The sequence below is a fragment of the Nannospalax galili genome, unplaced genomic scaffold, assembly GCF_000622305.1.
Source record: "Nannospalax galili isolate Female #2095 unplaced genomic scaffold, S.galili_v1.0 scaffold128, whole genome shotgun sequence".
Classification (NCBI taxonomy): Eukaryota; Metazoa; Chordata; class Mammalia; order Rodentia; family Spalacidae; genus Nannospalax; species Nannospalax galili.
Genome location: NW_008360322.1, coordinates 341,538 through 364,290, shown reverse-complemented (window position 1 = coordinate 364,290; position 22,753 = coordinate 341,538). Strand labels below are relative to the sequence as shown.

Genomic DNA, 22,753 nt, shown 5'->3' with positions numbered 1-22,753 from the left:
CCCTCCCTACTCCCTCCTCAGTTACAGTAACTCCCTTTTCCTCTTTCCCCCCTTACTAACACCTGGCTCCTACTATCTCCCTCTGTGGAACCATTTCTTTCCTTTTAGCACCATGATTCCTTTATATTTTCCTGGCTTCATCTCTCAACCTTCACCAGAGAAGTTTTCCTTATGCAGTAAGGAAATGCAGTAATCTCCATCTGGAAATTAACACAGAAACCCACAATTGGCCAATGTAGAGAGTACAAGAAGCCACAGAGTGCTTATTCCTGAATAGGACTCCTATTTCAAACCTGTGCCTCCCATGGCTCAGTAATCATTGAGGAAGAGGAGATGTAAAGATTTTAAGAGCCAGAGGTGGTAGATGACCACAAGGAAATGGAGTCTTCCAGACACCTGTTCAGTTACTCAGATGAATTTACAGCAATGGTGACAGCATACACAAGACCTATACAAGCTCAATCCAGAAAAACATCCCAGCATAGACATGGGGAAGTAGGTAAGAAATCCCCACCCAACCTAAGGACCTTTTGGCAATTGATGGCTGCTGGGTAAGGCATGAGACAGTCTTACAGGAATGTGACTCTTGGTGGGCCCAGTGGATGGACCCAAGCTGAAGGACATTTGGAGACACAAATCAGATTATATATATATGAAAGTACATGAAATTAGGTGGGAGGAGATATGGATTGGGAATGGGAATATAAATACCATCAAATTATATTGCAGAAAAATCACAAAAATTCAATAAAAACTAAAATAAATATAAATCTAAGTCTGGGTATGAAATGTACAGATTTTAAAATCCTGGCTAAATACTAACGGGTCTTTTTAAAAATATCTAATATCTATCTAGTGTTGGTTGGATTTTCTGGGAAGCAGACTCTGAAGACAGTATTCAAGTGTTAATTAGGAAGTTTCAGGAGTCTCCCTCTGTAGAAGCTCATAGAAAGAAAGAAAAGAAGGTTTTGGCAGAGGGACAAGTTGAGCCGTGATGCATTTTAACCAAGGACTCCAATGACTTGACAGGACAGGGGAATCAAACCATGATATGTTCATAGTCATTTATTGGAATAGACTGTTCTTGGATGGTAATTCCTAAAGAACTTAGACAGGAGCACTTTCCTGAAAGGGTTGATAGCTGAGGGTTGAGAGGCCCTAAGAGGAACAATTCAGTCCTGAAAAGGATTTGGGTGGGCTTCAGTGTTCAGTGTCTGATGTAGACAACTCTGTACTGCTCAGTTTCTCTCTCTCTCTCTCTCTCTCTCTCTCTCCCTCTCTCAGTGGTACCTGGCTTTGAATTCACAGAGATCCACCTGCCTCTGTCTCCCAAGTGCTGGGATTAAAGACGTGTGCCACCACGCCCAGCCTCTTCACTTTTTTTTTTTTTTTGAGACAGGGTGTCTCACTGGTCTGAAGCATGCCCAATAGGCTAGACTGATTGTCAGGTGAGCCCCAGGGTTCTGCCTGTCTTTGCCTCCCAAGCTTTGACATTGTTAGAGTGCATTATCTTTCCAAGTTTTTTGTTGTTGTTGTTAACTTTTTACATGGGTTCTGAAAATCAAACTCTAATCTTTGTGTTTGTAAAATATATTAGTTACTTTTATGTTGCTGTGATAAAACACCATTACCTAAATGATTTTTGGAAGAGTTTATTTTGGCTTATGGTCCCTGAGGGATAACATTCCATCATGGCAGGGAGGCATGTGAGCAAGTGTCAGGCATGGTGGGTATACCAGGAAGCCAAAAGATCACATTTTCAGCCATAAACACACAGCACAGAGAGCCAACTGGAAGTGGGGTGAGGCCATGAACTCTCAAAACCTGCCCCCAGTGACGTGTTTCCTCTAGCAAGGCTTTACCGCCTAAAAATTCCATGACCTCTCCAAACAGTGCCATCAACTGGGGACCAAATTTCCAAATACTTGACCCTACAGGGAGCATTTCTCATCCAGCCACCACAGTAGGCACTTTTCTGTCTGAGCCAACTCCCCAGCCTCACAGATTCCCTTCTTTATGTAAGTTCTACATTTGAGGCAGCCTCCTCTCTTGAGGGTCTCAGGACCTCCTTGTTCACAAACGATTTTAGACCACAATAATGTCCATTATGGTCCTATACCAACCATTCCAGAATCTTCACTGTTAACTAGCATTTTTTCTGGTTCAAGTGACTAACCTAGCATCAGGACTCCAACTCTTTGAAGAGTCAGAGCCCTTGGTTATCATACTATTCCTAGGCTAAGTTCACTGTGGCTCATGCACCTGTCCATTTACCGTTAAGGTTAGACAAGGTGTTCTCCTGCCCCCATGGTGTAACAGCGGCCCTCGCTTTTCCTGAGAGTGTCCTATAATGATGTCTTTCTTTGCTTATTAGTTTCTTTTGGTATAAAATGCAGGTGGCAACTGCAGCTTGTATTTAGTAGTACTCCTGCTGTGCCCCCTGCTGGAAATGTTCTTCTTTGGGGAAGAGGAACTAATAACTCAGAACTGCAGAAGTGGAAATTCTATATTTCCCAGGTGGATCCTGGGGGCAAAGGCAAAGGGAGTCACTCTCCTCTCCTTCCCTTTGATTCTTAAACCATTCTACCTTATGGATCCAACATCATTTAAGAGTTTAGGAGCATTAAAATGGCCAGGCATGGTGGCGTACGTAGATGGATCTCTGTGAGTTTAAGGGCAGCCTAATCTACGTAGTAAGTTCCAGGCCAGCTGGGGGCTACAGGGAGACCCTGTCTCAAAAAAAAAAAAAAAAAAAAAAAAAAAAGAGTAAAAAGAGCATTAAAACATACACTGTATGTTGAAAGTCGGTGACCTGTTTTTCCCCCAAATCATCTCAGAATGATGTGGTGATCTAGTATTTGAAATAACTCATGGGACTGTGACCATGTGGCCCTTCCTGCACCTAGTTCTGATGTGATATCCCGTGGATTTAATGCCAGTGCATCAAACCCTGCTTCAGCTCTTAGATAGTGTAGCCTTTGACACCTTAGAAGCAGAAAAACCAAGTCCATATCTAAGAATCCTCATTTTGGCAGGGGGGGGGTTCTTTTTGAGACAGGGTCTCCCTGTAGCCCCAGCTATCCTGAAACCTACTATGAAGACCAGGCTGGCCTTGAACTCAGAGATCCGCCTGTCTCTGCCTCCTGAGTGCTGGGATTGAAGGCATGCACCACCACACCTGGCTAAGAGTCCTCATTTTTTATACAAACAAATGACTGTATCTTCAAGTGTATTTACCTTGTGACCAAACAGCTGTTTGTGTCTTTACCAGATGGTACCATATTTGGGAGTCAATCAGTATTGTTCTCTGTGGTTGGCAGGGTGGGCATTTGATTACAACATTAACTGGATCAGTATTGATGAGTGGGTGTTGGTTTCATGCACTGCCTCTAGCCCTGTCACTGTGTCTTACAACTGATATTCCCACTGTCATATTTTCATGACTGATGACAGAGTCTGACTAATGTCAACGAACAATCAATTTATTTACCTTACTGCCTAGTAGTGACTCTTCTTAATGGATGCTCTCTGGAAGATATTGACATATAATTTATAAGAAATTTTTATTCTTTGTGCCCATTGTAATAGAGCTACCCATATTTCTCTATCAAAGGCTTTTCCTTGATATTTTAATCATTCTCCTTCCAGGTCCCAGTCAACACTGTCAGGAGGCTTTTCCTTGATATTTTAATCATTCTCCTTCCAGGTCCCAGTCAACACTGCCAGGAATACACACACATTCTCGGGGAGAGTTAGCATTTTTCTCTCTCTCTCTCTCTCTCTCTCTCTCTCTCTCTCTCTCCTCATCCTTCCACACAGAATAGATGACCAGGTGTACTCCCTGAAGCCCTGGTGAAGAGCTCTCCTCATTGTTGCCTTTTAGGGAATTCCTAAATGGAGCTTTCATATGTCAGTTTCCATTTTGTTCTACATACCAAGATGGCCCACCTATAAAATAAACCCATGTGTTTTCTTTAATCAGTTGGGTGTAGGGAACACAGAGTTTGCTAACAGAATGGCACTTAGTAACAGTAGCAGATGACATGGGAAAGTGGATGATCTGCTCAGCTGGCTTTCTAATGTCTTTCAGCTCTTCTCATGCCCAATGCTGGATGTCTTACTTCTGTTGATAATGAAATGCTGATAGGATCAACTGTCTGAATGATGTCATGTGTCTCATAGAACCTATCTCATGATTGACTTCTGATGGCTCCATCACTTGGTGACTCTGCTCAGGCTTCATTTTTGCCAACATCCAGTATTATTCAAGGATCTAATTTTTAATTAAAGCACATTCTCTTGTCCAAGAGTCAGTGGAATCTAACTCTATTAGAGTTCTAATCTCCTATTAGAACTTAGATAGCTGCCAAGCGGTGTCTTGACCCATCTCTGATACATCCAATAGTACAGGAGTTACTGAGTCTTATTGCCAAAATGGGAGGCCCTGTTTGCATTGCCCCTAGATGTGTAGACACCATTTAAAGCTGACCTACTTCTGCATGTGTGGGATGTAATGCATTTTTTAGGTATAGAATATGTTGTGTCTAAAACCTGAAGAGCCTTACCAAGTTTTGTATTGCCATCTATGTAAAAAATGTTGCTGAGTGCAACAATGTGCCTTCTACTCTGGAAAAAGTACTCTGGCATGCCCTAATCCACTATAATCCTAAAATTTTACTGAAGCATTGGGCCCTGAAGCTTTGTAAAATATCTCCCATTTTCTAAAGTGGTATGTCATACCAAAGCCATCATTGTACTGGAAATTTCTTTCTCATTTAGGTAGATTTGCACCATGTCATCAATAGAGTGTAGCATTGAGATGCTCAAGATGTACAGGCAGTCCACATCTTTCATACCGTGTTGTGAAAGGGGGAAGAATAACTAATATAATCTGGAGTTAAGGCTGTTCATACATTCTGTTTTTTGTTCTAAATGTGTACAAAGTGCTTTGGATCTCTTTTTCTAATGGAAAACAACCCATTTACTGGTTCAATGGATACCACTCGTCAGAAGACTGAATTTCACCCCCCTGGTTTTCTTACAAGGATATTACAACTGAATGTCACGGTACAATGTTAAAAGTCCCACAAGCCTTAAAAAATCCAAACATTTAAAAATCCATAGTCTCTTTTAAAAGTCTCTTAACTGTGGGATCCTGTAAAATCCAAAACAAGTAGTGTCTTATTCAAAGGAAAGAGCTGGGCACACCTAAGCAAAACCTAAGTCCAGCAAAATAGCTCAAAGCTGGATATCTGGGATTCACTCATGATCATCTGGGCTCCAAAGGATTTTGACAGCTCCACTTCTCTGACTGTGCCATCCACAGCACACATAGCTCATCTCACAGTCCCAGGGTAGCTCCATTTCACTCCTGCCACTTCCCTTGGTGGTCATCCCATGGTCCTGGAATCTTCAAAAGCCTGGGGTCTCCACTGAAAATGGAGCTACACCTTCACCAATGGCCTCTTTTGGCCTCTTGGGGTGCAAAGCCTCAGATTCTTTCCATAACCCCTTTCAATCCTGGGGTCTTCACTGCGATTGAGGCTGCACTTTCACCAAAGGCCTTTCCTCACTTCTCAGAGTGCCAAGCCTCAGCTGCTCTCTGTAACCCCTTCACTCTTTCAACACCAGAACCAGGCAGGAGACTCTTACACATTACCAAGTGCTGCTTCCAGCTTGAGATAGAGGCTCAGGCCCCTTCTGGAACATAGCTTCTTTGTGCTGACCCTGAGGAAATACTTTCCAAAAGATTTTGCCACAGTGATGCTGGTCTCTTGTTATTACAGCTGATTTTACAGCCCCAGCTAACCAGTATCAATTGTCCCAGTAAAACAAAGGTTTCACTTCAGTGGTTCTGGTCTCTTCTTAATCACAGCTGACCAGAACCCACAGATTCTCAATTCAAGATACCACACAAACAGCCTTGATAGTGTCAGCTTCCCTTTGAAGTGACACAAACCCTGTCTCCATTATCCACAACTCTTTCAGCATAACTGATCCAAGCTCCACAGCAACAAACTCTAAACGAAACTCAATGGTTTTTCCAGCCTGAAGCTCCAAACACTTCCATAATTTTCCCCAAAACACCAAGGCCAGGTCTGCTAAAGCAATACCCCATGATCCTGGTACAAATTTCTATTTTAGTTTGTTTCTCCATCGCTGTGACAAAATACTGACCATTATTACCAACTTGGGGAGGAAAGGGTTTATTTGACTTACATCTCCAGGTCACAGTTCATCAGGGAGCCCAAAGTAGGAATTCAGGGCAGAAACCTGGAGGCAGGAGCTGGAGCACAGGCCATGGAGGAACACTGCTTACTGGCTTGTTCCCCTGGCCCATGCTCAACCTGCTTTCTTATACAACATAAAACAATCTGCCCAGGGCGGGGGTTGGGGGTGGGTAGCACCACCCACAGTGGGCTAGGCCCTCCCACATCACTCAACAATCAAGAAAATACCCCACAGACATGGCCACAGTCCAGTCCAATGGAGGCAATTCCCCAACTGAGATTCCTTCTACCCAGGTGTGTCAAGCTGACAACTAAAGTTCTCCAGCACATATACCAAAGCAAAGGTCTCCAGATTTTTCCCATGAGTGTGAATATAAACTCACCTGTGTATTCAAGCTACGCTGAGGCAGAGTAGTGTTCAGCATGTAACATTCTACCCTCCCTCCCCGCCTCAGTCACCTGGCTCATGCCTTTGAAATGAGCTGCAGTCAAAGGTTTTGGAGCAGGCAAGAAGCCTTCAGGATTTTCATCCACTGAAGAAAGAAATGAAAAATTCCATCTACGGGAGACAGTACAAAGGCTGGCCCACCTTTGTCCAAGCTGGTGTGACTTTGATGCTGAAATCAGACCATGATTATACTATTTTTGTAGTTATATTTGTTTTTATATATGTGTATCAAAGATATTTGGCGGGATTAAAGGCAGACAGAATTTTCTGGACTTTTACCCTTACGTATTCAGTTACTCTCCCCCCCTCCATTGATCCTACTTTATTCTAATCACTATAAAGAAGCTGTGGATAGTAGAGGTAAATAAGGCACAGTATCTGACTTAAATGAATTTAGCAGGCAAATAATCAAAGCATTAAAATAGTGATGTGAATAGCTTTCATGTAATTAATTTACCTTGTTCTGAGAGCTTTAGATGAAGAATCTTAATTTTCAGCATATTCATTGTCTACAAGTCCCCACTGCTTCCCCCCACCCCAGTTTAGATCCCATGCTTGTTAGTGGACCCTTCTACTGACTCACCTAGAAAATCCCTGATTTAAGCCTGTACCCTTTCTACCCACCCCTGCTTGCAGATAGGAGGATAATGCGGCTGGAGAACATCCATACCCACACTAATGTGATCTTTAAATGCATGACACTGACTGAGGGAATCCTGAGTGCTGCCAGATAACCATCCCATTACTACCGCAGTCCCTTTACTGTCCTGGAAAATGACTCATTCCAACTCTTCTCTCCTCTGCCTTCTACTACCTTCTTTCTTAGCTTGTCTTACTAGATGGTCAAGAAAATAGATGTGGCTGGGTGCGGTGGTGCACGCCTTTGATCCTAGCCCTTGGGAGGCAGAGGCAGGCAGATCTCTGTGAGTTCAAGGCCAGCGTGGTCTGCATAGTGAGTTCCAAGTCAGCTGGAGGCTACAGGGAGACCCTGTCTCAAAAAAGGGGGGGGCTGGACAGATGGCTCAGCGGTTAAGAGCACTGACTGCTCTTGCAGAGGACCTGGGTTCAATTCCCAGCACCCACATGGTGGCTAACAACCATCCATAACTCCAGTTTCAGGGGAATCTGATGCCTTCTTCTGACCTCCACCAGCATTGCATGACAGGGGTGCACTTACACACATGCAAGCAATACATTCATACACATAAAATAAAAATAATAAATAAAATATTTTTAAAAGATTCAAAAAAAGAAAAGAAAAAAGAAAAAAGATGCACAGGATGATAATTTCCATAACTACCCCCTCAAATTTACGTAGCTACCTGCCACCATGCCAGTATACTCTTCAATGACTGGAGGAACCATTCTGTTTCCTGGCTTGGAACAAGCCTTCTACTGGAACACTAGATGTCACCTGTGCTGTCTGTTCAAGAACTCCAAGCAGAAGTTGCCTCATTTCTTTACTGCCTCATAGGTCCCTCTCCTTGCTGACCCTGTCATTCGGCATACAAATGTGTTATTTTTCTGAATTAGAATCTGATTCATGTGCTACTCCATTTCCCTCTCCCTGCTTGCAATACAGTCCTGTGGAAGGATTGTCTGCATTAGATGCCTACAATTTCTATCTTCATTTTTCCTGGAAATAAAAAGAGAAAACTCCGATGAGATTTTTAAAGAAAGACAACCCCCAACCCCAGGACAGGAAAACCACTTTGGCACATGTTAGATAATCAGCAAATGATGCTTTTATATACTTTTTGCAATACTGGGAATTAAACCCAGGGCCCTGCACATGCTAGGCAAGTATTCCAGCATGGACCTATCCCCAAGTATCCTTGAACCACTTAATACACACGCACAAACACACACGCACACATGCCCTACCCCACATAATACTGTGAGATAACTGGTAAGATGCTCATTTTGTAAGCATTCTGTTTAAGATTATTGTGATCTTGAGAGTGTTTTTATTCACTAGGAAGTTAATGCTCTACTTGATCTTCCATGGCTATTTATAAATGAACACATTCTTTCTTCCTTGACCTTCAGAACATCATACCCTCCTGGGCATGCCAGTCCTTCCCACTCACTTCTGGCTCATCTCATCCACAGTTATTGCTTTAAATGACACCCACAGGTTAACAGCTCCCAGTATCTATCACCAGTCTATATCTTGCCTTAGAAGTCTAATTTCAGTTGTTCACCTGTCTGCTCAACATTTCATTTGGTTGTTTAATAGGAATGTTCCTACTCGAATCCTTTCCACAGATTTCCCTATGCCAGTTTTATGTCTATAGTAGGTACAAGGAAAATATTGTGTGAATGAGTTAATAATGACAGATGGTGAAGAAAAGAGCTCAGTTAAGAAGTTGTTGTAGTAAGATGATAGTTGTGCTAGTGGCTAGACAGATAGAAAAGATCATGGTCTGTATATATTTAAAGAACTGACATTATTTGCTGAACGATTGGATATGAAGTGTCAGAGTATGATTGATGGAGAAAAATCACGCAAGGGGACGAACCTTCAGTCTGAGCAACTAGAATAAAATAACCATTGACTAAAGTTTGGGGTATGACAGGTTTGGTGGCCAAAATTAAGTTTCTTTGGGACCTACACCAAGTCTCTGTTTTCCTGTGTTTCTGTCTCCCTTTCTCCCAGTTTCCTGAGATACTTAAAGCCAAGTCCTGCTGTGTATCCAGGGAAAAGCACTCCGAGTGATTCTGTGGAAAACATCACATTGATTTGGCCAGACACAGAGGCAGCTGTGGGGATGGCTGCCTTTCATACTCCTGGAATAACAAGGAAGGCTTTTTTCTTCAAATTCATCTTTGAGGCTTAGTTTAATTTAAGAAAGTGAAAGGTGATTGAAGTGGACGACATAACGGGTGTGTTGTATGGTGCTGATGACGGCAACAGCTTGAACCAATTAGCTCGTTATGATGCAGTCCTGTACTCCATGGCCTGTCATAGCAGCCTGATCCAAGGAACACATTACAGTTCCTATTGAGCATGGCCTATTGCATGCAATCTTGACCTTAACAGGTTTAATCAATCTTGAAATTTGAAATATCATGTATACACATGATCATTAAGTGATTAAATATGTGGCATGAGTCTATTTAGAGAAGAGTCTTCTGGATTATAATGACAGCAAGAGAGGTGATAACTCAGATGCAAGAAGGGCAAAGAAATCAGTGACATGAAAAAGAAAGAAAGAAAGAAAGAAAGAAAGAAAGAAAGAAAGAAAGAAAGAAAGAGGGAGGGAGGGAGAGAGAGAGAAAGAAAGAAAGAGAAAGAAAGAAAGAGAAGAAAGAAAGAAAGAAAGAAAGGAGGGAGGGAGGGAAGGAGGAGGGAGGGAGGGAAAGAAAATTCAGTGGTTTTAAGATTGTGTCAAGTTCCTATTTTTGTCATTCCTAAGCAAACTTTTCAAGATCTCTTCCAGCAAGTTTGCAACAGTAAAAGTCATGGGAAAGAGAGCGACAGAGAAAGAAAGCACACTACAGTTTCATAATATGTAGTTAATTCTCTTTTTACTTTGCTCTAAATATAATCCTGCTCATTTGCACGTCAGTCGGAGAATGCTTTATGATTTCACAGCTCTAGGCTAGTGGACTCAGCATCTATACTTTAAGAACAAAGTAAAATGTTTAGGGTGTGCCTTTGACCAGTCTTTTCTCTTTCTTTTTCTTTCTTTTCTGTGTTCTGCAAAAGCATTCGGGGAGGTGACCTTTGCCTGGCCTTCCTCCTCCTTGCCAGGAATAAAGTGAAGACTGCTGCAAATTTTCTTTTGAAGACTGTATTCAATCCAATTACCCACGAATGACTGGAAGCTTGCATTCATTGAGTAGACAGGGAGTGTTTAAGGAAGTTACCCTTGTCCTTTATGTGACCAGGCTAGCTCATTTTGAGTTCATGGAGGCTATTGCATTCAGTACCCTCTTTCTGTGGTCACCTTATATAGTTTTTATATTGCAAGAAAACCTTCATCAACAAGCAATCTAGAAGTATGGTCAGAGGCCTGCCTTAGAGCAGTGTCAGTATCAGATCCCTAGCAGATTTAACCACGTTGACTGAAATCTACGAAATTACAGTTAGTGGGACATTTACACCGACAACTGGAGGGCAGCGGTAGTGAATGATAGGAGGCCTGAAAAGCCATTTTGTAGTTTTTGCATAGCAAGCCACGTTTTCATTGTTATTTAAATTTTATATTTTGAGATTGTTTTTTTCAGGAAAGGCCAAAAAGCTCCCTCACCCCAACCACCATTCAAATCATAACCACAGTGGCCTCTCAAGTTTCACTGGCCGCTGTTTAGGTAGCTTTAAGCCATGTTTTCCTTTCCATAACGTGTGTCTTTCTGCGCTGAACTCGGGATTTTGACGAGCACACCTGGCTCGCGTTGCTCAAAGGAGGCAATGCAAGCGACAGTCATCCCACTCAGAAATCCCTGGCTGCCAGCAGGACGGTGCAGGGCGTCTTCCTTCTCACTGCAGCATTTCTGCTTTATATCTGTAAAGCAGCAGGAACACTCTTTCTTCAACTTTAAGATCGTCAGAGAATATTTTAAAGTACAATGACTGAAGAGGCAGCCGCGCCCGTCTCGCATACATACATCCTTCCTCGAGTGAGGAATGACTTTTATGCATTTTTCCAATGAATATGTTCATGGTCTAGGAATACCAGCCACTAGGTCAGACTACATAAAGTCTGACCAGGTCTCTCCTGTCCGGGGGACTGTGCCAGCTGTTTATAAATATCCAGCAGAGGCGGCGCCCGGCCTCTGGCTCTAACAAAGGCGGCGGCTCCACGCTCAGTCCGCGGACCGTGGAGGAAAGCGGACTCCAGGAGGGAAACCAGGCGCCGTCTCTTTTTAGGAACGAGGGTGGGGAAGGTGGGAGGCTGGTGCAGGGGCTGGTGGGAGGCATGGGCGTTCCCAGGGGCTTGGCCCCGGAGCCCCAGAGCGCGATGCTGGCTCTGCTATACCCAGTGCTGCGGCATCCTGGTCCCGGAAAAGTCCCTCGCTCCCCCTGGTGGCTGAGGAACAGACTGGCTCCGCGACGCTAGCAAGTGGGGGGGGGGGGAAGAAAGTGGGTGAGGCAGATGCAAAGAGGAAAATCAATAGGGATGAGAGAAGAGGGAGGAGTCGCAGATCAGCCATTCTTGTCTTACGGGGTCCCAGCTGGCACCACAAAAGAAAAAACAAAAAAAGAAACCCCAAACCGGGCGTGAACGCGAGTGGAGGAGGGTGCGAGTGGCGCGGGTGGGGGCCGGGGTGCAGGGGGACCGGGGAGATTTACTATTGTCTCTGGCAGCCGCCCCGGGAGCCCGGGAGGGGGGCGGAGGCGAGAGGAGGCGGCGGCCGGGGCCAGCGCACCATTCGCTCCACCTGATCTCGGGGCGCTGTGCGTTGAGCCAGGCGCCGGCGAGCAGGAGCAGAAGCAGGGAGCCAGGCAGCCGCTGCAGCCACCACCGCCACCATGTCCTACCAAGGCAAGAAGAACATCCCGCGGATCACGGTGAGTCTGCCGGGCGACTCTTCCCTGGCCGCGGGCGGGGCTGCTTTGGATGTCGCCGGCTCCCCGGGGAGACAAGGACCCGCGGCTCGGGCGGTGGAGCGCGGCGGTCAGTTCATCCGGCGGGGCGGGCGCCACTCAGATGCAATGACCGTGGGATTTAGGGAAAACAAAACAAAGAGGAAAACCTGAAACAGTGTCGCTGAGAACTTTGGATTTTATGTCCTTTTTCATAGCGGAGAGCGCAGGGCTCTTGACCCTCTGCGGACCCCGGCCCCGCCTGGAGGGTGGGGTGTGCTGCCGCAGGTTGAGGTGTGCTTTGTTGAAGGACCCGTTTGGCCTGGCAGGGTGTAAGAAATGACACCTTTACCCGGGGGTTGGGGGGTGCTTCACAGCCTGACCGCGCCCCTCTCCTGGCACCAGCTCTAGGGCTTTGATCCCCATGGCCGGGAGGACCCTGGGATGCCTGGACTTCCCGTCCTCTCTGGGTTGGGTCCCCTCCTTTTTCACACTCACCCAGGTTTATGTTTCGGTGTGTCAGACAACGGACCTAGAGCCAATGTGGCTGCAATGAGAATGATCAACTTTTTTCTCCCCTCCATCTCAATCTTTTTACATTTTTTTTATTTCGTTCTCCCTCATCCAAGGAAAGGCCGAGTTTTCAGAGCGGATTTTAGTTTGCTATTACAGGCTCATGCTAGGGACTTGCGGGATCCAACTGCCATTGTGTGCAAGACTGAGCCGCCTGCTGCTGGCTGGTGTCAGATGCTCTGGGTGTGCACCTAGGGCGGGGAGGCAGAGACCTGCCATTATCAAGTACTGAAGCCCCATCTTCATCCTTGTCCAACAAGGAGCTTTTTATTTGGATAAAATACCACGCCCAACCTGGGATTCCTCCGTGATGTGCTGACACGATGCCCTGAATACTAGGGACATATGGCAGGCTGGCTTGGGTATTAAGACAAAAAACCAAAGCCACTGACATTTGGTAGTTCAGCCTGAAGCAGTATGGTTGTACTTTGTCTATACTGAATAGGATGCGTGTGTGTTTTGGAGGAATGGGTGTCTACTCCATCTTTGCAAGGTGAACAAAGGGAGTGATAGTTGGCTCCTGGGAGGCTCTGTAGCTTCCCCAAGGCAGAGCTTTACCTGCTACCTAGATAATTTGTAGGACTCTGTCAAGTTTTTGCTGTGGGTCTGTCTGCACTTGTTCCTACACTGCTTGGAATACCCTGTGCAATTGCAGTACAGGACCTTCCTCTTGACTACTGTACTGCATTGTTAAGTGTCTGGTTCCTACTGCAGCATCGTGCTTCCTGGATATACCTGAACCTCACTTCACTTTGTGACAATTGTACCCCACCCCTGCCAACTGTCCAACTGGTCCCGGGGAGGAAACACTCCCCAGGGGGATGAGCTGAGCTCAGTAGGGAATCTTTTGAATTTGGGCTTTGGATTTGGCTTTGAGCTTATAAGTGTCCTCCCTTACCACACTACCTGACATAATTCACCCTCCATTCTTGAGGAAACATTGGCTGGCTTCAGCAGTGTCAGTGTTTTCCAGGTGTCAGCTGCCTTTGCAAAGAGATTTAGAAGGTGCCACCGAAAAGAATCTAACTGGGACCACGGCTTCACTTCCACATTCATTTCCCTTACGAAGTGGATAGAATTGCAGCTCTCCTGCCATTCCAGCGGGAGGTCTGCCGCATGCCACTCCTTATTTACATCTACTGTACACTTGCCAGCTCTCCTTTTTTGGGACAGGCAGAGAATCAGCTAATTTTTCCCTTCCTTTTAAAAGACTGCTGTCATTCTTCTTGTGGACTCAGCCTGTGATATGGCATGTGGGCCACGCCCATTCTTCTAAGTATCCTTTAAGCCACCTTGAAGGAAAGAGAAAGAAATGTAGCCTTGATAACTTGTCTCAGGAGCCACAGGAATTGTGTTGGTGTCCTGCCTTATTCTCAGGACCAGGTTTCCAAGAGATTCTCTTTTGTTTCTGTTCGGGTGCTCTTCCCTAGGGTACGTCTTTCATTTTCAATGCAGTTCCCCTTCTTTCCTTGTGCATGGGGCGTGGTGCTGCATAGCAGCCTGTGCTGGAAGCTGGAGCTGTGTCTTTAGCAGCTGTAACAGGGCTGGACAGTGGCTATGATTTCTTCAAGCCAGGCTGCCTGGCAGTCATTGTTAAAACCATGGAGATAACAAGGAGGAGATGCCAGGGGGCGGGGTTGGTCTTTGGGGATAAGGAATCCATTTATAGATTTTTCTCATGCTTTGTTTTTGTGTTTCCATGAACAAGGATTATTTCTTAGATAAATCTTTTTTTTTGTATGTTTGTAGGACTATAAAAGAAGATTATCTTCAAACTGCAAGTGTTAAAAAAACAAACTTTCCTAGACATAGGTAAAAATATGGACAATGCTATACATACACTATTGTGATTAAAAATCTAAATATAACATGTATCCCCTACTGTAATATTGGTTCATCCTTAAAATGCTAATCTAAAATCTTAATTAAATTTCCTATTCCATCCTCCTTTCTGTTAAGGCAGCCCCACCCAGTAGCTGAAGTGTCACTAGAAGCTGAGGACTGAAGGGGGCAGTCTTTCCTGAGCCTGACCCACTTGCCTCTCTAGACAGCACTTTCTGCCACCATTTTTTGGGTGAGAGTAGGAGAGTAGGGTTTTTTGTTTTGTGGCTTTCCTCCTCCCACCTGTTTTTGTTGTTCTCTTGACTTGAAAGCCTTTCTAATCAGGTATGTATTGGCTTCCTGGAAGCAGAAGGATTCCTTGTTGCTGGTGGAACTAGGCTGGGCCTTGGATCTTATTGTTCTTTTTCAGGACATCCAGATGAAACATCTCTTCTATGTGAAGACCAGCCTTTGACTCTTAATGTCAGACATTAGCCATTGTAGGTGGCTCAACAAATTAGGGCAAGAGACCCCGCAGCTCCACTGTCAGGTACAGTGCAGGACATACAATGCCTAATAAGTATCAACTGCATGAATGAATGATTAAAAATTTCTCCTATTAATAACAACATGCCTTTTGAATATTATTTTGTACGCACTGTTGTGCTTTTTGTTCTACATGTGTTTGTCTCCTTTAAGCCTTGAATCATTACAGTCTGACAGTAGACTTATCCATATTTTGTAGATTGAAAAAACTTCAAAAACTCCTCTATGAGAAAAAAATACAGTATTTGGAATGATAGTCACATCAGTTCTGCTGGTAGAAAATTCTGACGGTTACAGTCATCTTTTTCCCCTTTGAAATCAGCTCCAACTTGAAGCTGACCATAAACCCCTGAAGCATAGATGCCAGCATTCTCAGTGTACTTTCAGTGTCTACAGAAAACCACCTCACAGCTTGCAGCGCAGAAACGTAGGTATGCCAAGCCAGTATCCAGAGTCACACAGAACAAGTCTGGAGGCAAAGCTGCAAATCATACCCATGGCTTAGCAAACTTCACAGTCGCCTTTGTGCAGCCTTGGCCTTCCAGTGGCATGGGATATGGATAAAAGCCCCAGAATTCTCTCTCTGACACAAACAGCAGAGAGATGACTTTTTCCAACTACTAATAGACTTCTGTAGATAGCATCTTGCAGATAACTACATTTCTGCTCCCAGAGGTTGGGTTATGTATGTGATCCTTGGAAATTGCTGGATGCCATTCTTAGGAATAACAGCTAGCAATTTCAACCAAGAGCATGGAGTTCAAGCTCTGTGATCATGCTAGAAAGGGCACAATGGTGAGTACTATAGACCCCATGGAAGATTCAATTTTTGAGAAATAAAGGGGTCTAGTGAACTGGAGGAGCACCCAGATCTCTGCAGCATTGGAGCTGGGGGCCCAGAATCAAGGCTGAGAAAAGAGCCAGTGCAATCTCCCCTGCATCTGTATATTCCTCTTGCTTCAGTGGGTGTCACATAAGGATGGGGAGAAACTATTAGGAGGTGGAGAATTAGAGTTTGGAGACCAGAAGGAGGAGGAGTTACTCAAAGCCAACCATTCCAAGTAAGGCATCTTGGAAGGGAAATTCCAAAGTGAAGGACAGAAGAAAAATATTAAGCACTTGGGAACGGGAAACATCTTAGATATGTGATTATGGAACCCTTAATCCAGGTCATGCCTGGGGTGTCTGCTTTGTTCCTTTATATTCTGAACAGGTATGTCATTATTCTTCTTTGGAAGTATAAGCAAAATGCCTCAGGTGCAGTAAGAGCTCTGGGTATTAATAGCTGTAACCAAGTCAGCAAGTTATTTGGGGGAATTCCAAAGAGATAGATTTTTGTAAAAAGAATTCCGAACCTACCAGGCAGAACATCAGCTGCCTTGTGATCCTACTGTGCTGTTTGGAAGGTTCAAGTGAGTTGGAACCCTGAACCTGGTCTATAAACCTAGATGTATTCAATATAGTAAACAGTGGTGTCTTTATAAAATTTCAACTACTTCAGAGTGTTGGAATTAGTAAAGGAAGATTTGGCAAATGTCTGGTTTGAAAAAAGAATACTTGGGACTTTTGTTTTAAATACAAGTTTTCAAAAACAAAAAAAAATGATGCTATATAAAAATCTTCCTCATTTTCCTTCCTTTAGTTATGCTACAGTGTTCTGTAGAATTGTGCCTGGCATTTCACTTCTGATCATCAGATAGGGCATTAGACCATCTTTGGATGGATCCAGAGACTGTTCCTTAACTTAAACCCATTTGATATGTACTGGTTTTCAGTCCTAATCAGCTTTAGGGTAAAGTGACATGGGATTCTTGCAGGTTGTTCACAAAGCAACTTTTAGTTGCCTTTTCTCTACTCTTTCATTTTGAAAAAAAATCACACACTCCTTTGTATCCTACAGGGCCTTTTGTTCTTTACCTATTAGTGTATTTTGTAGAATCATTTGTATCTGCTTATTCATTTTTAAAGCTGCAACAGTAGGAATGTGTTCTCTGGAACATCTGGAATTTAAGTACCTCTGTTTGATTCAGTCACTGCTCTTAATCAGAAAGGTACTGGGCATTTGGGGCACCTTCAGCTACTGGATGATATTACTAGGCGAGCAGAACCATCCCTTGGTGAAACTGTCTTCAAGGACAGCTTCACCTGTCCTCACTCATCCTTCAGACCAGTGGGGAACAGTGTGGAAGGCCTCAGAAGATAGGGAAATAGGCTTTTGTTTGCTGTCTTCTCTGAAGTTCCTCTTTCATCAAGCGAAATCCAACACGTTTGCTTCGACAAATGGACTAGAGTTCCCCCGAAACTGAAAGCTAGTCTCAGGGAATAGAATGAGCCCATCCACCTGGCTCTTCACTTGGTCTCAGTCTCTTCATGGGGTAGAATATATATGTGCCTTTTGTTGAAGAAGTGTCCTGTAAACCAGATTTCAGAGAACTCTTCTGATTAGAAAGACGAAGCAAAGCACAGTGGAGCTGTTGTCAATAGCTACCATTCATTAAATGGCAGAGCACAGAGTACTGTGATTATCCCTTTGACTTTACCACAAGCTACATGGACTATGTTATTTCATTCACAACTCTTGTACATATACTTACAAGCCACCAATTTGTATTCTGGGGCTAGGATCAGAGAGATTTACCAAAGGTGACTAAAGTCACACAGATTAAAAGCAAGGTCTTGGGATTGTTCCCTCCACAGGCAACAGGTGACAATGCTAATGGTCTACACCTGGTAGCTCACACGTGTTTACGGAGGAGGATGACTGGTCACGTGTATCACATCCCTGTTGGAAGAACAACTGAGTGTATGTCCTCCTAAAAGTGGTCTGCCAGCTGTCTGAGTTTTCTTCTGGCTTTGGGCCAGGGGCACATAGTAGTGTGGGATGGAAAAGCAGATGCTGTTTATTTGCCTTGCTTAACTGCAGATCTGGGCCTTTCTCACTCCCTTCCCCTGTCCTTTTCCCAGACACAAGAAGCCAGGTCCCTATTCCATTCAGTCAAGCAAAGATACACCCAGCCCTCTAAGCCATATAGGGTAGCTCCACAATAGAATGGGTCAAGAACCTATTTGGAACATCTGGAATTTAAGGACATATTCTCATGACTTACTTCATTTTTTCTATGGTAGTGCTAGACAGTGAGATATGGAGGTTGAAATGAGATTTTTCTCCCTGATACTGAGGATAGTACCCAGGGCATGTGCATGCTAGACAAGTACTTTTACTCTACACTGAACTGTACCACTCCCCAGATTTTATCTGATGAGAAGCATTGCTTGGATCAGTGAAGTGGAGGAAGCCTCTTTGTTTATGACACAGTGCAAGAGAACACTGGAGGGAATGTTCTCAGGCCTGCCCTTGCAGCCAATTTACTTGAGACTTTCGACAAGCCTTATTATTCCTCTCAGATTCTGCACTGATAAACTGAGATCATTGTACTCTGTCATCCCAGAGGTCCCTGCTATTTCAAGAGACCCTGTGAGCTAGCCCATCCTCATTCTGTTCCAAATTCACAGAGAGGAGTTATAAGCCCTTCCTGTGAGGGACGTGTGAGCAGGGGAAATGGGAGCAGCAGTTGTTGGCTGCAGGTCAGCAGGACTAGCCAACATCTGTGTTAGATATAAGGAACTCTAGTTGCTTTTTACCCTTAAAATCCCAGCCTTTTTTTCTGATCTAGGGAGTAGACTTAGTTAATAGACTGTGTAGAAGAGCAATGGAGTATTAATGAGTGACAGGTCCTTTCCTTAGCTGAGCTTTAGTATTAAATGAAATGAATATTATTAAACTGATGTCATGATTCATTTGCTGTCAGTGTCTCAGTGAAGGCTGCCATTGATAAAGGCACAAAGGCAACAATTTCTCCAAACCCACACTTGTCAAACAAACAAGCAAATAGAAAACAACTCTGAGTCCGTATATGCTCAAGCCTTTTCTGCCTCCCATGCCAATATTTTAAATATGATGGCTTCAGTCCAATGGAAATAGCCCACCCTCAAAAGCCCAGTAACACCGTGGGTTTTGCATGACATTACCAATGAATTTCTTGCAATTGTCTTTGATTGGCACATATTTGGACCTCTGTCTAAGGAAAAGAAAGCCTTAAATGGTGCTGAGTGAATGGATGTATTTAATGTTTACCTGCAACATTAATTTCCAGGGAAAAGATGACCTGAAGGAGCACACATTACTCTTGAACATAGCCTCCCTTTCATTGATAACTTTCTAGAATATCAACTTTTAAGACTTAAAGATAAGGCCTGACTCTAAGAAACTGGCATAAGATCACTGAGCCAAGAGAAACATGACAGCATATTACAGAACAAGCGAGTTATTGTGATCCGGGCTTGCCCTGGGCAAACGTGCCAGGAAGCCCATCCATCATCCTCTTTCTTTTCTTCCCATGGCCTCCCTTCCTCTCCTTCTTCCAAATTAAGCATCTGCACTCCTTCTGAGCTTATTTCAGAGATCTGCTTTTTAAATAGACACTATTTCTCTTGCTATAAATGACTTAAAGAATTAATACAGACCGTTAACTCTTCTTTCAAATAAAGGAAATTGTCATCTTGGCTCTTTGACCCAGGATACCACATAAATCTTAAATTGAGGCCTCTTTCTGCCTTTGTGCATACACCACAAAATCATTAGAGTTATCAGCAGTAATTAGGCCAGTTGGCACAGGTACAGCAAACTTGGTTCTTTAGAAATATTGGCCAAGGAGCAGCTCCTTGCTTTTTTTTCCCTATCAGAGTTGGGCATTCCGATAGAAGGTTTTTAATGTGTGTGCATGTGTTCTCTCTTAGATTTTCAGCCTCTCACCCCACTGCCCTGGCCATCTTTCTTTGGGCTTACCATTGGAGTTATTCTTGGTATTAGATTTTATTGTAAACTTCATGTATTTGTTAACATTGTTCACTGCTATGATCAAATACCTGACAAAAAGCAATTTAATGGAGGCAGGTTTATTTTGGCTCACTGTTTGGGTCGCAGTCCATGCTGACTGGGGAGGCATGGTGACAGGTGGCTGCACAGTGGTAGGAACACGAACCTTCGCATCTCCTCACATCCTGGAGGAGCTGAAAGCAGAGAAAGAAAACACCAGTACACATCAGAATTTCTCCTTTCCAACTTTTTGTTGTCCAGGACCCAAGTGTATGGGCTGATGCTGCCCACATTGAGGCTGGGTCCTCTTTCCTCAGTTAAACCTCTCTTGAAACAGCCTCCCAGACAAGCTGAGAGGTGTATACTCTAGGTGATTTCAAATCCAGTCAAGTTAGCAATGAAGATTAGCAGTCATACTTTATTCTTTGGTTTGAGGAATGTGTTTAGGTAACCATTTTGCTCATCTCAGTACAAACTACATATTTTAGAGAGGAAAGTTTGATGCACAAATTGAGAGCATGAGTCCATCTTGGAGGGGCAGCATGACAGCAGCAGACAGGAGGGACTCCTCACCTCACACCTGGTGAAACAGGAAGTAGGAACAGTTATTAAACCTCTGGCCTGCCCCTAGAGCCCCACGCATAAACCTATGAGGGACATTTCAAACAACTGTCTTGAAGTGATGATTAGATTATTTTGATCTTTGAGATAAGGCAAAATGGAGAGATCAGTATATTCATGGGCCTAAAACCTTTGCTTAGAAAGCATTTGTAAAACTACATTTTATAATGGTAACATTCACAGTATAACCAGATATAATAGAGTCATTTTTCTATTTTTTCCTAAATAAAAGATATCCCTTGACCACTAGCTACATGAAGACTGTCATATTTAATGTAAATATATAAGGGGAATTAGTTTAACAGGAGGAAGATTTAATATTTGCTGTACCCTAGTATCTCATTTAATCCTCCAAACAATTCAATTAGACTCAAGAAAGATCTTCCCATTTCATCAATGAAGAAATTTAAAAATTATTAAGCCTTTAATTCACACAAGCTTTGAGGTATGGGGGACCAAAGTTCAAATTTAAGTTTATCTGATCCAGAGCTCATGTTCTTCACCACACTACATGATGCCACCTTAAATCCTACACTGTAGAAAAAATAACCCCACACCTCTAGAGACACACAACATTGGCTCACGTTCAGGCACACTGTGGCCTGTCTTGTTGCCCATGACACATGAATGGTGCAAGAAAGCTGAGAAGCAACTGGCTCCTGATCCCCTTCTGCCTGGGGGTTGGACCCCAAGTGCTGCTTGGCGATGGGAAGATTTTCAGTCTTCCCATTCAGAGCACCCTGCTTCTTGGCATGTCTTCTCCTTTCTCACACAAACAACTTAGTAGGTAGGTGCCTGTCCATCTCATCACCAAAGGCCACTTGCATTGAATCAGCAAAAATGCCAGTGAGGAATTTTTCTTCACATGGGAATTTCACCTTCAGAATGGGGACCTTACATTGTATGCCCCATCCTCTGATATAAATCCTAAGCAGGATTCTGCAAAGCTTTGACTTTCTGTGACTCTGAAAAGCCGATATGATCAAGGTTATCCTTAGAGATATTTTTGAAAGTTCAGTTTCATGCAGGTGAGAGAAGTGAGACCCAACTGAATTCAATCTTTTCACTGTGTGGTGAAAAGGTAGGTTGTAGGTTACCAGAGTTTACAGTTAATTAGGATGTATTATCCTATTACAGAAAAGTAGTTGTGGAAGAATCAGCCAAAACTATAAATAAAATAAGGATGAAAATATAAATGCCAATGAAATAAGCAAGAAATAGCCATTGTTAACCTTATTAGTATACCCATCTAGAAATTTTTCCTTATGATTTTACACACACACATACACACATATATGTATATATAAAACAATATATTGCTCATCTGTAGAATGTCCTCTATGTCTTTTCATAATATAGTATTATAGGTTTCCTTGCTTTATTTCATTTTAAAAAATATTTTATCATTTTATTTTATATGTATGAATGTATTGCCTGCATTTGTTTAAGTGCACCCATGTTGTGTAATACTTGTGGAGGTCAGAAGAGGGTATTGGATCCCCTGGAACTGGAGTTACACAGGGTTAGCCATAGCCATCATGTGGGTGCTGGGAACTGAGCCTGGGTCCTCTGCAAGAGCAGCCAGTGCTGTTAACTGCTGAACCGTCTCTCCAGCCCCAGTTTTCCTTATTTTAAGTACGTTTTCATAACATAATTTTAACTAGTTTAATATATTATTCCACTGCTTGGAAAATCTAATTAAATTAACCCTCTTTTTGCAAGAAACCTTGGGGATAAAGGGAAAGAAGGAGCTCAAGAGAGGTGGGATCATAGGAGAAGGGCATTATTACAGGAGAAATGAGAAAAATGGGGACACTTTAAATGGGGAAACCATGCTGGAAAGGTTAGACAATGTGAGAGATAAATAATGCCTAGCTAGTTTAAAAAAAAAAAAAAAACAGAGGGAAGGGGCTGGAGAGATGGCTCAGCGATTAAGAGCACTGACTGCTCTTGCAGATGACCCAGGTTCAATTCCCAGCACCCACATGGTGGCTATGAATCGTCCTTAACTCCAGTTCCAGGGGAATCTGAAGCCCTCTTCTGACTTCCACGGCATTGCACCTCACAGGTGCACTCACATACATGTAGGCAATACACTCATACAC

The 22,753-nt window shown here is 43.5% G+C and overlaps 1 protein-coding gene across 2 annotated transcripts in view; it reads left to right on the top strand.

The window, feature by feature from the left end:
• Dpysl3 (dihydropyrimidinase like 3) overlaps nucleotides 1–22,753 on the top strand; it is a 104,949-nt gene that overhangs the window by 36,871 nt on the left and 45,325 nt on the right. Inside the window, exon 1 of one of the 2 annotated variants that reach the window (XM_008825240.3) lies at nucleotides 11,821–12,196. The exons of the other annotated variant lie outside the window; for it this stretch is intronic. Coding sequence (XP_008823462.1) covers nucleotides 12,158–12,196 — 39 coding nt within the window. The 5' untranslated portion in view covers nucleotides 11,821–12,157. Of the gene's footprint in view, nucleotides 1–11,820; nucleotides 12,197–22,753 lie in introns of those variants that run through there. 2 annotated transcript variants of the gene reach the window in all.